A 12,974-nucleotide genomic window follows, 5' to 3' on the forward strand; every position below is an offset into this window, starting at 1 on the left:
TCCTTTCATTTTAAGATTTGCGGGTGCCCTCCCCTACTTCCTTTCCTTTCCTTTTTTTTAAAGACGGCTCTTATTTTTCTTGGAATGCTTATTGTTTGGTTCTTCCTGCTCCAAGAATAATTTGGCAAGTAATCACTGTTTTGTTCTTAATGGCCTTAATGACTAAATAAAACATAAATGAATACATTTTATAAAATACAAATATTTTTAATGTTGGTATTAAGAATGCGAGCTGAGCCCCTCTAATACAGTAGATCCTTCCTAATTTTATTGGTCGGTCTAAGCTAAAACAATAGGGGCTGCTTAATGTGAAGTTATGTGGATGAGTCATACAATATCATCAAATGTTCAATAATGCTGTAAGGCAAAATAAAATAAATGTAAAACACAACTTCACACCCATCCCATAACTGACAAGCTGGAACATGCAATCACAATGGAAAATCAGGCAAGTTTATCTTTTGTTTAGACAACAAGAAAAAAACAAACTCAACCAATCTAAGTACAGAGGTCCAAACACCTGGGACTATATAAAGGAGAGAAACACACAATGTCAATACTTATCAATGACAACAGTAATTGTACTTCCGCAATGAGTGACATTTCTCCTACCACACCTTGTTGTGTATTTTGTATGACATGTGGCAGCCATATAACAATGCAAACAAACTTCTAACACTAAAATACCCCATAAGATTGTGTATGACAATCTAAACAATGTATTTAGATAATAATATAATAAACATGTATGGAATGTATAGAATTCCTATGATTGCACATGTTGTCAAAACATATACAGTATAAATCAACATAAGCAGATGAAACTTCTGGATAAGCAGGAGACACTTTGAGCTAGGTGTTGAACTTGGAAAAATTTGTATACAATGCACTTAAGTAACATACAAATACAGTAACTAAGTTGAAAGTATTTAGGACAACTATAATATAATCGGTATTATTTAGCAAATGTGAATTATCATCACCATATGATATCAAATGCATATATTTAAACCATCAAGTACATATTTTATAAGTTAACATTGTACTAAAGGTGATGTCCACACCAGTGAATTGTGGTAACACAAAGCCACCCATTCCCAAATAGAACAGCCCCGTCATGGTCATCATTGCCAAGTTAGAGCCTAACAAATGTGTTATTTTTTAGGCATTGGGTGCATCTGATTGGATGGCTGCACCTGCGGTCCAATCATGTGCTGATGACCCACTGCAACAGACAAAAATATTTTGAAAATATTCCAGCCTCTGATGTTTGGAAGCTACAATCAGTAGAGTTGATAGGTTGAAGGAACAGGAACTCAGCTTGTTCACGTAAGATCAAAAGGAAAACTTCCAAAATAACTTTTGCCTATAGTCTTTACATCATTTTAGGACATTTCTGCCCCCGACATTTAAAGGACTTCGCCAAACTTATTATTTATGCATTAAAATCCTCTTTCCTCATCTAGCAAACCCATAGGAACTTAACCATTTCGGATACAGTCACTCTTGATGGCTCCTGAAGTGCATTCATGCTCCAGCATTAAGCTTGAATATAAACTCCAGTTCAATATAAACTCTAGTTGCTAGGTGTTGATAAAACAAGGTAGTTGAACTGACAACCTTCATATGCAGGTGTTTCGTCTCCAACTCCAAGCTAAAAGCCCTGGAACATCAATTGACTTCAGGGATGGAATGCTCCTGAATGGCCAGTGTCCCAGTAATAGTACCCAGCAGTTCTACTAGATGGGGATGAGGGTTTAATACACAGATATAAATTTGGGTTAAGGTCTTCTTCAATGCTTTAACATAGATGTAGTCTTGTAGTTTTAGAATTGTGTCTAAGGTTCTGTCATAATATCATATATCAGCCGAACTTAACAATTTATGTTGTAAACTATTTTTCCCCAGATCAAGGTTAGATTTGGCTGCAGAGACATTTAATTCAGTAAGTCTTCAGCAAGGAGAGAGCAGATTGTTCCTGTAAGCATTCAGTACGGGGAGGTGTTGCATAGATTTGCATTGGATAGACTGCTGACTCTAATCGAGGGCAAATTGCTGCGCTCCCAGCAATGCACCGCTGCTGATTGATTAGACCATTGTTCTGATCCCTTTGATGTATACATAATTATGAAGTGGCGCAGTATTGATAGACCATGCTCACAATGCAGTTAAAAGGGTTTTATTTATTTTTTACGATTATGGTACTGAGGAGGTAATTAAGAATATTAAAGAAAGCCTATGGAAACCTGACACAAAGAACAACTAGCTAATTACCAAATACACCAAAGAAAATAGTTGTCAGCACACTGAAGACTTGCTGCAGACCACTGAAGAGCATGGCAACAGTTTTTTTTTTTTTTTTGAAAGCAAGTGACAGCTCCTGTTAATTTACAGTACAGATGACATACATTTGCAACACCTGGGGCACATTGTCTCAATCTAGAATTTCACATTCAATGTGTATTATTACACCAGACTAGATATGTTGACACTCTACCCTAGAAGAATAATGACCAGAAATAAATGATTGAAAAGGAGTGGAAAGAATGTCTCTTTTTTTTCTTTTAGAGGTGATCCCTGCAGCAAACCATTTCCTGCAGGGTGTGAAGAGCGATCTGAGACTGACAGGACAGACATTCAGAGTCACCATGAGTGACAGACAGAGAGACACAATCACAATGAGTGACAGACAGAGAGACACAATCACAATGAGTGTTAGATACACAGAATGGGACAAATTGAAAGCAATGTCCACATTGAAAAACCTCATTATCCCAGCTTCTCCCCCTCTAGCTGCATATATGCTATTATATTATATGCTGTAAATGTAATCCTTAATATAACCTAGTTGGGTTTTCATCCCCAAATATTTGTTGTCTAAAAAAAAATCAAAACAAATGTTTCAATGGATAGTAGATATTGCTAGAGAGAAAAATATATAATCCAGCAGGGGGAAATTATTTGAAAATAAACTCTTGGTTGTCAGTTATTTTAAACTGCCAATTTTTTTCTAATGTCTGAGTGTGTTTCTTATATTGAAACACTGTTTTTCTGTCCTTATTTGTAATTATGCAACTGGAAAACAATTCTAGACTTGAGCATCAGTTCAGCACCTGTTACTGCTGCATCAGGCTATAAACAATAAAAACGACCAACTAGGATAATTGGATAGGACACTAACACTACAGACCAATTCACAATCTCAGCCCATGTACGGCTGATGCTGTAATAAGCCATGCTATATAGTGAAACAAAAGACTGACCTATGCCATTATGTGCCCATATAGGAACTATGGGGGAGGCACTGCAAATTTCTGGATGTCAGAGTTCTAGTTATGTCATCATTTATGGTTACAGATAAAACCACAGACTGAGAACAATGCTTTAGAACACATTAAAAACAAATGTTCTGTAGGTCATATCAGCAAAGTTTTAAGAACATAACATTAATTAAAGGCTCCACCTTCAAAGAGGTTCTTCAGCTGCAAAGGTCATGTACTTTATAAATCTTAACATACTACTGTATTCTAGTCTTGTCAGATAGGGAACCACTGGGGGAAATTTACTAAAGGAGTATGTTTTTCTCTAGCTTGATAAATCTGTTTTTACATTCTTAAGTTCGGGGAAAAATATTACAAATATATTGTTGAGGGTTTTTTTTTTTATTAAAGTGATTGGGTGAGGAAAACTTAAGTAATTTACCTCTACAATATCTAACCCAGGTAAAGACTAGATATCATTACACACACAGAATACAGAGGTCACCAACAAACTTATCTATTATTTGAGTTCAGTGTTTGAATGATTCATCATTAAAGCACAAATAGCATAAAAAGTCACACAAATTCATCTGTACACAGGCAGGGATGTGCATAATAAAGAATACAGTACATAATTTATCCCCATCACAAAAAACACTTCAGAAAGTTGGTTCATTTGTGAGAGGTATTAATAATAATACATCACATTCCAATGTTTAAATAACACATGAAAATTACAAAATTAAAAATATTAAAAAAAATGATAAAAACTGAAAAACCTCTCCTAATCTAAATCACCAGTGACCTATCAATCATTAAGGACATAATAACCACAAAGCCAGGAAGGTGTAGTGAGCAGCTCAGATGGGGTGGGGCAATGTGACAATCATTTTTCAAAATTCAGTATATCATTCCAAATCCTTCTTCTGAGACCCAGAGGAGTGAGCTCACTCTAGTTCAGCTGGAGTCATCGGCAGCTCTGCAGATCGAGGAAGTGGGGAAACCAGGTGGGACAAGAGAGATAATCTGCCAATCAACAGCAACAGGCTTATGTTCTGCATTCCAACACATTAGTTAAATTCCATTCATATTACCAGTGACTTTGCCTTCACCCAGCAGCAATGTCCCACAAACAGTGATGGACTCTAAAGGCGCAGAGGTGGCAGCTACTATGCAAGCTGATGAGAACTAAGAGGAACAGGCTATCTTGGGTTAAACTGCAGTTACTGTTTCTGCCATGCCAGTTATCTACCAATGTCACATCTTATTCCCTCCAACTGCGACCAAAACCGTCAAACAAGCAGCAGACCGTGCGCCTGCTTTTAGATCTTTCTTACCTGTTTGTGGAGCCCGAGCCATTTGCGCGCATACAAGTGCAAGTCTGCTATTCCAGGTGACCAGTGTCTGCAGGCTGCCAACAAGCGCTGAGTATTTCTTTCCTGCTGCTGATCTCTGGTTGAAATTTCATAGCAGTGAAAGCTGCTATGTGCTTTATTCTAATCCGCCCCCCTTTCTTTATTCGTGCACGGACATTTATTTAGCTTGCCTGCCTCTAGTGGCTCTGACAGGATGAAAATCCCTCACAAGCTTTATCCCTGTATACTAGACATGTACATAAACATAGTTTTTTTTATATTATTAACAGTTAAAATGCTTATAAATGCTTTTAAATTGATTGCACTAGAACAAGGACACGAGGGTCTAGCAGGAGATTCCTGCAAACCAACGTCTTTTCATGAAGATGTTATTAGCCAATACTAAGTCATTTAATAGCCAGATAGATTTTATTTTTTAATTCATTGTTCCAAGTGCAAGACTGGTGTTATTAATTTAGTACCTGATTGTGTTAATTGAAAAGAAAAAAAAATGTCAGGATTGAGAATTATATGTTTCTGCTGTTTTGAAAATATGTCAAAACAGTTTAGTATTAGATTATTGTATTTCTTAGAGAGAGATTCAATTGCTGGCAATATCATCATAATAACCATTTCTTTATATAGCGCCACTGATTCTGCAGCACTGTGCACAGAACTCACTCACATCAGTCCCTGCCCCATTTGATCTTACAGTCCTAATTCCATAACACACACACACACACAGACAGACTAGGGTCAATTTTGTTTTGTTAGCAGCCAATTAACTTACTAATATGTTTTTGGAGTGTGGGAGGAAAGCGGAGATCCCGGAGGAAACCCACGCAAACACAGGGAGAACATACAAACTCCACACAGATAAGACCATGGTCGGGAATTGAACTCATGACCCCAGCGCTGTGAGGCAGAAGTGCTAACCACTGAGCCACCATGCTATATTGCCAGTCATTATGGTAGGAATCTCCACTTATTTTTCTGCGCACCTTATAGGGTGCTGGTAAAAACAAGCGGAGATTCCTGCCATAACATCAACGCGAGGTGTCTGCGTGGACGAACCGGCAACACTTTGTGCTGAATTGAATCTCCCACTTAGTAAATATGCTTATGAAATTATTAACAATGTGAAACTGTTCAAGCTCATCAATTATTAGCTTTAACATGAATTTATTAAAATATAAACAAATTACCCACACATAGTCAGGCATATACTAAATGGGTTTTGAGATGCTCTGTTTAATACACAGTGGATATAAAAACTCACTTACTGAATTTAGCAGAGTCTGTGACATAAAGCCTGAAATCAAGGTAAATCATCTCATCTTTTCCCACCTTTAATGTGACCTTGTAACCAACAAAATTCAAGTGAAAAACAAATTTTAGGAAGAGTAAAAATAAAAACCTGCAATACAAAATCCAGGCATATTGGGAGACAATCAACAATATACTGTTGAACTGGCCAGTGATAGCTTTATGGGGCCTATTTATTAATACTTATTTTCATGTAAATAACAGAAGCAAATCTAAGTATCGTGCTAATGTATTACAAGTGCATCACCTGCTTTGTATTTTGAAATCCATGCAGTCCCCATCAATGTGTATGGGGATTTCTCAAATGCTAAATTTTCTGAACTTGTTCATGTTAATGTACGCTAGCTCAGGCTAGCTTACACTATCGTATGTGATAGTTTTCAGCTCTTTTCAGCTCTTCAGAGCAGACCTTCACAGCGCATGTGGGGAGGGATCACATGATCCCTCCCTCTCACATGCAGCATCGCCTCCTCAGAAATGTTTGTGCGCATGTCCGAGTTTCTTGGTCGGCGCATGCGCACATGGAGTTTGGAGGAGGCTGCGGATCTCAATTGTAATTGGATGAGAAGAGGGAGTGAAAACGTAAGTTGTGCAGTTCGCAGGAACAGCAGTGTTATGTGACCGCTGTATCTGCTGAAGATTTTTAATAAATATGCACAATATTTCAATCCTAATGTATGCGATGAGGATTGAAATCAATTGTGCATAAAGTGTGGTGGTACATAAATAGGGGCCTATATGTCCAGATCCAGACATTTGCATTTTAATTTCACCTGTAATAGAGGAAGGTTCAAATTATAGCCGCATATAGGACCTCATTTAGAGTTGGACGCAAAGTATAAGAAGTATAGGAGTGGGAGTGTGCCGCAGCTTGGTAGGATATTACCAGTGGCATGCAACCCCAGTTGCGTCCCACTCATAATACCCTATCAAGCTGCAAGCAGTACCTGCAGCTAGCTAACGCTTGCGCCACCTAATTCCTGCCACACAGCTTAAGCCCTGTTTTGACGTGTGTTGCGTATTCCCCTCACTGCGACTAGGATGTATTTACATGGTCACGCCTTCACAATTCCGTGTTCCTCCCATTCTCTCGTAGTGAGTCGCAAGCTGTCCCAAGTGTTAATTGCGTCCAAGATGCAGGCGGATTTGGTGCTCTCTGCACATGTGTGATAGTGTTTTTTTTTTTAGATGCGCCTAAAACGGACTTTGCGTTCGACTCAATGAGATCTATAATGAGCAGTGAGGATACCACAGATGAAGTGCAGGGCTCTGTAGTATAGTATCCGATTTACCAAGGTATGAAAATGCACACTTTATACCCAATGACATTTTTAAATTCCATTTAACATTTGTTTTTTAATTATTGTTAAGTGCAGGTAAACGTGTCTGACACAGAAACCATTGTTTGCAGCACTAACATAACCCATTGACGTGTTTACTTGCATTGCGCTCCACTGTGGTAGTATTTGTCATATGACTACTTGTTACTTTGATGTACGTTTCAATGTTTTAACGAATAGGTAAACCTATTGCCCCCCAGCCCTGCCTGCCCCTGCACCCATTGCCTCATATTTAGAAAGATACAGCATGGTGGCTTAGTGGTTAGCACTTCTGCCTCACAGCACTGGGGTTGTGAATTTGATTCCCAACCATGGCCTTATCTGTATATGGATATACAAAAAAGGAAGGTGTAATTATACGTATGGAAACTTCTGTACTCCTTCACCATAAAAGGTATTAAAGTCCCAAGAACCTAATGAGGGAATCCACAAACTCTTCAACACCATATGTGATCATGCAGGCTTATCCAATTGATAATATGCTTACAAGACAAATTCTTGAATATCTGCGATGTATATTGATGCTCAATGACATTTCTTAGAACACTTCATTCTCCCCATGATTCATGTGGACTAAGAAATGTCACTGAGCATTAATATACATCACAGATATTCAAGAATTTGTCTTATCTGTGTGGAGTTTGTATGTTCTCCCTATGTTTGCATGGGTTTTCTACTAGTGCTCTGGTTTCCTTCCACACTCTAAAAACATGCTAGTAGGTTAATTGGCTGCTATCAAAAATTGACCTTAGTCTCTATGTGTATGTTAGGGAATTTAGACTGTGAGATCCAATGGGGCAGGGACTGATGTGAGTGTGTTCCCTGTACAGTGCGGCAGAATTAGTGGCGCTATATAAATAGCTGATGGAGATATACCCCCATAAAATCTATTTTGTAGGTTTACAGATCCCATGGAATATGCACGTGATCCAACTTACTACCACTTTATGGCCACCGTCTACATTCATTTCATCTTTTGTTTTTTATTTTCAACACAAATACTGCTCAGTTTAACCTTATCTACGTCTTAAATTACTCATAAGTGTGAGCTGACATTGAGACTTTATTGTTTATGACAATTTTGTGTATTTGAATTTGCTTGAATTATTTTCATTACATAGGTTGAAATGCTCCTACAAAGTGTGATAACTAAAGTCTCCCTTGTCCCCCATGCAAATTTGAGCCTCCCCAACATGTGGAAACCCCAGCGCATCCTGCTTAGTATATAATGAGACCTAATAGTTCTGAATTCCTGTGAGAGTGCTATGCAGTGCTGTCAACACGCAGTGCTCACAATTTAGAAAGCCTTTTATAATCACTGAACATGCCAAGATGGAATGAACCAAGCAGCCTTAAGCCTCTGTATTATATCAATGCCACCTCTATTAGTATGACACTGCTTAGTACTGCGATTTTCTACAAAAGTGGAACTGGAAGGCACAAAATGCACCAAATTACAATTATGGGGACAGGGAGGGTTTCTGTCACCTACGACCAGCTGGAGAACTCAAGTCTTTTTGTGGGGAGGAAGTCTACACCACTCATAAAATGGGCGAAAGTCTCAAATTCAATGCAAGACTAGGCATACTCATGCATTTATCAGCAAGGAACACCTCCGATCCACCCAGCTGCTCCATCTTATGATGTAAACCTTTGCACCCGTCCAGACGCACCACTTGTGCAAATCAATGCACTGACCCAAAAAAAAGCTGTAGTTAACCCACAGTTGGTGTGTTACGTGACAAAGTAATATTGAACAGTGCTGTTGCAGTTTTGTAAATGTCCCTTAATGAGCTCATGATAAAATATGAAGCAGGGTTAGAGCATAATATATTATCCATTATGTCTCATTTGTACATTAATAAGTAATAATTGCACTTTATTTCAGGGCTACTTCACTTTAAAGTACCTGGTTGTCCAGATAACTTTGACCTGTACAATAAAACTGCACAGGACACCCAAGTGCTTGGTTGTTCTGAGCAGTGCTGAAAACTGCATCAGATAACAAGACTCAGCTGTCCGTATGACAACTATTGTGGCCTAGGCTGTGTAAAGAAGGTCTATTTTCTGAACCTCTGGCTAGCATAAGAACACAATATGTGTGAATGGAGCTCCTGAGCTGCTTGGCCTGTTAAAGGCTAAGGGCTAGATTTACTAAGCTGTGGGTTTGAAAATGTGGGGATGTTGCCTATAGCAACCAATCAGATTCTAGCGTTCATTTATTTAGTACTTTCTACAAAATGACAGCTAGAATCTGATTGGTTGCTATAGGCAACATCCCCACTTTTTCAAACCCACAGCTTAGTAAATCTAGCCCTAAGAGTTCTTAGGTTTGGAGGACCGTGAAATACTAGGAATGTGTCAAGTCATTTTGCTCATCCTTTACTCAAACTGCTATAAGCATTTATATACAAGTAGTGTAAATATAAGAGACAAATATTAACATTTTAATCACTATTAGATCTAATAACAAGGTATCATAGCTCCCAACATTTCAAAAAGCAAGATTGGAACACAAATAAGCCCCTCTGATGATTTGTCCAAAGCATGCCCAGACCCACGCAGTCATGGTCATATTAACGTGAAACCGGGACAGTCCAATATAGGGACTGCTCGGAGGTATTCTACAGGTGACAGCTCTCAGTATTCAAACACCAGCTGATGCCACTATGCTGCAGACAGAAAATTTCCCAGGGGAGAGACCAGGGCCGGATTACCCATAGGGCTAACTGGGCTACAGCCCAGGGGCCTATGGCATCCAGTGGGCCCTTGAAAGTTTGAAAGTGGCACTTTCACTGCGGTCCTTCCCCGGCGAGCTGTAGTCTCCTTACTGAGGAGATCTCGTCAGTCTCACTCTCACGAGATCTCCTCAGTAAAGAGCGTACAGCGTGCCGGAGAAGGAGGTAAGTGCCGGGGGGGCGGGGGGCGGGCAGCTCAGATCACGGTGGGGGGGGCCCTCACGGGGGAATGGAGGCCCCCTTAGCCCAGAGGCCTCCATTCCCTTAATCCGGCCCTGGGAGAGACAGATAGGGTCCAGTGCTGCCATTGTTTGCAGTGAATTAAGTGGTAGTTTACCTCTACAATGATTGCACATTGTGGTGTGATAATAAAGCAACCCTTCCCCCCACTAAAACTGCATGTTTATAGATACACTGCCAGAAAGCTGCGTTTGGGATCCACGGGAGCTCCTTTAAACCACTTCTGAGGTCACACTAAAAACATTTCATAGGAAAATATTATCTTATAACAGATATTATTCTTTAAGCTTTTGAAGTATTTTTTAAACTGAATATTCTACATGAGATAGATTCCTCAGTTTGTCTCTTTATAGGCACAATCCTAATAAACCATAGGACCCCATTGTGATATACCATTAGAGCATTACGTTTTCTTTAATATACATATATTTTATAATTTTTTGTATTGTGAGACATAGAGGGTGTTATGTCCGTCTAGTCGCTATTCAATGAAAATTGTCCAATTCGAATAGTGTGGTTCCAACTCACAAAGCGATTTAATAGCAAAAAGTAACAGAGTAGCAATTAATAAAATAAGTACAGCTGATTACATATGCAGGCGCTCTGGATCCAGTATACAGTCATTCAGTCCTGAAGTCTGGGGTCAAGAAGACTGTATGATGGCCCCAGAGCTCAGTTTATATACAGTTGGTGTTACATTGAAAACAGTAGAGATGATTTGGCAGGTTTCCATTTATTCAGGCTTCAGGTCAGTCTGGTATAATGCAGGACATAGGTCAGTTCAAACGATGCCCTCCAAGGATGGGGGTCAGCTCTCCAACAGCTGCATACGTATCTTCCCGCCGAAAACCTGTTTCAAACTGGTCTATTTGCATTACACACACAATACCATTCTGATCATTAATTCCCTATCATCCATAACTGGCATACTTGAGGTGCGATCTCTTGGCCAATTGAAACGGATCTCTGAGGATAAATAGGGGATTAGAATGATACCAAACATGATATGTTTCCTGTATCCTTAGATCTCACTAAAGCGCATTTAACAATATTACGGCAGCACCGTCGCACATCCCTTCTCCTATGTGTATGTGTGTGTGGGGGAGAGGGGTGCAGAAAGTTGCTGTACCAGTGGTCCAAAATCATCTTGGCAGCGCTGATTGCAAATATAAGCCCCACAAAGCAAAACAGGAACCAGGCATTGTAGTAAATACTCCATTGCTTGCAAACCACTCGGGGTCGTATGTGGCTATGTAAGGAAACAATATTTAAATACTTTGAAGCTGAATGGGTATTGAACTCGTTGTGTCTCTTAAGACAATTTTTGCACATGTGGTCTGAAGCAGCAGTGCAAATATTTGGACATCGATTCAAAATACAAATGTAGTTAATACAGTAGATTAGCTGTGTGAAGCAATACAGACATACATTCTAAATATTCATTGTTCTTCATTAAGCCAGGAGATAGCTCTCCTTCTGTGGTTGAACTAACCATCAGCATTTTAAATTCCAACGAGGTAAATCTTAATAATAGAGCCCATGCAATGACCACATTAAGAATGCCACATGACACTGGAAATATTAATGCCACAAATAAATGCAATGCCATGACTAAACTCTCCAAGTTAATACCTTTTCTATATATATACAAAGGGTTATTTCACTAAGAGCTGCTCATAGAAATATAATTATATATACATAGCTTTTGATGTACTTTTATATATTACTCATGGCATCAGGCCTACTATATGTATTTACATTTTTACAGATGTATTAAACACAAGGGAAAGGAAGATGAAAAAAAAATAAGAGTTTTGTATTATTACGCTCAACTGTACAAACACAGTGGCAAACAGTACACCATTAGTATTGTTTAATAAATCACATCTTATCAACAAAAATAATCTGTAGCAAAGAGATATTGATTAGAAGAAAAGATTCATACTCATTGGAAAGCAACTATGTTTACTGCTCATCAGTCATGCCTAGCACAAATGTAATTGTGTTACATTTTTTCTATATCCTTCAATTTAGTCTCATCATTTGTACTTTCAAATAAAGAGAAATACTGCAGTTTGTACTGGACAACTGAATAGCAAAGGCTGTTTTGACCACAGCAGAGTTTAAAAAAAACAACAACAAAAAATTCCTCCCGCCCTGGTAGTTTTAGGTTCCCAAATGATATTTATGAGAACGCAATGTGCTGAAATCTAATACTAATTTAGTTTTCTTCCAGCAGTCTCTATAGTTTTAAATGAATTGAGAATGTTTTTCATGTTGGATGATGTACTCGCAATTTAATGTTTTACATCTCACACCGGTCTATTTTATATGACATAATGGGGACATGTATGAAAGCTGTCCAGTATGTAACTGTGTAGGAAAGGTAGTTTTGCCCATAGCAACCAATCAGACATGCACTTGCAGTTCTAAACTGGACTAGAATAGAAATGACATGAATCTGCATAGGTTGCAATGACCAAGGTGACTGATGTATTAATATTTATTATATAGAGGCCTGTATTGGTTATATAGCTGTGTTTCCTTAAGTGTGGTCTGTATAACGACACAAATTTAGCAATCTTGTTCTAATACTTTTATTCAATAGTTTACTCAATTTCATTTAATATGTTTTTGAATATGTTTGTGTTCAATAATATACTTATTTTATAATTATACTGGCTGCTCTAATTAACTTATCAATGAATAGATTAA

General features: G+C 38.5%; 1 protein-coding gene across 1 annotated transcript in view; it reads right to left on the reverse strand.

Moving 5' to 3' along the window:
- Nucleotides 1-4,747, reverse strand: part of PITPNM3 (PITPNM family member 3) — a 438,571-nt gene extending 433,824 nt beyond the window's left edge. Inside the window, exon 1 of the mRNA XM_075196781.1 lies at nucleotides 4,598-4,747. Within this exon, the coding sequence (XP_075052882.1) occupies nucleotides 4,598-4,619 (22 nt within the window). The 5' untranslated portion in view covers nucleotides 4,620-4,747. The remainder of the gene's footprint in view (nucleotides 1-4,597) is intronic.
- Between the last annotated feature and the right edge of the window lie 8,227 nt (nucleotides 4,748-12,974).

Source organism: Mixophyes fleayi, chromosome 2, assembly GCF_038048845.1.
Source record: "Mixophyes fleayi isolate aMixFle1 chromosome 2, aMixFle1.hap1, whole genome shotgun sequence".
In the NCBI taxonomy this organism is placed as follows: domain Eukaryota; kingdom Metazoa; phylum Chordata; class Amphibia; order Anura; family Limnodynastidae; genus Mixophyes; species Mixophyes fleayi.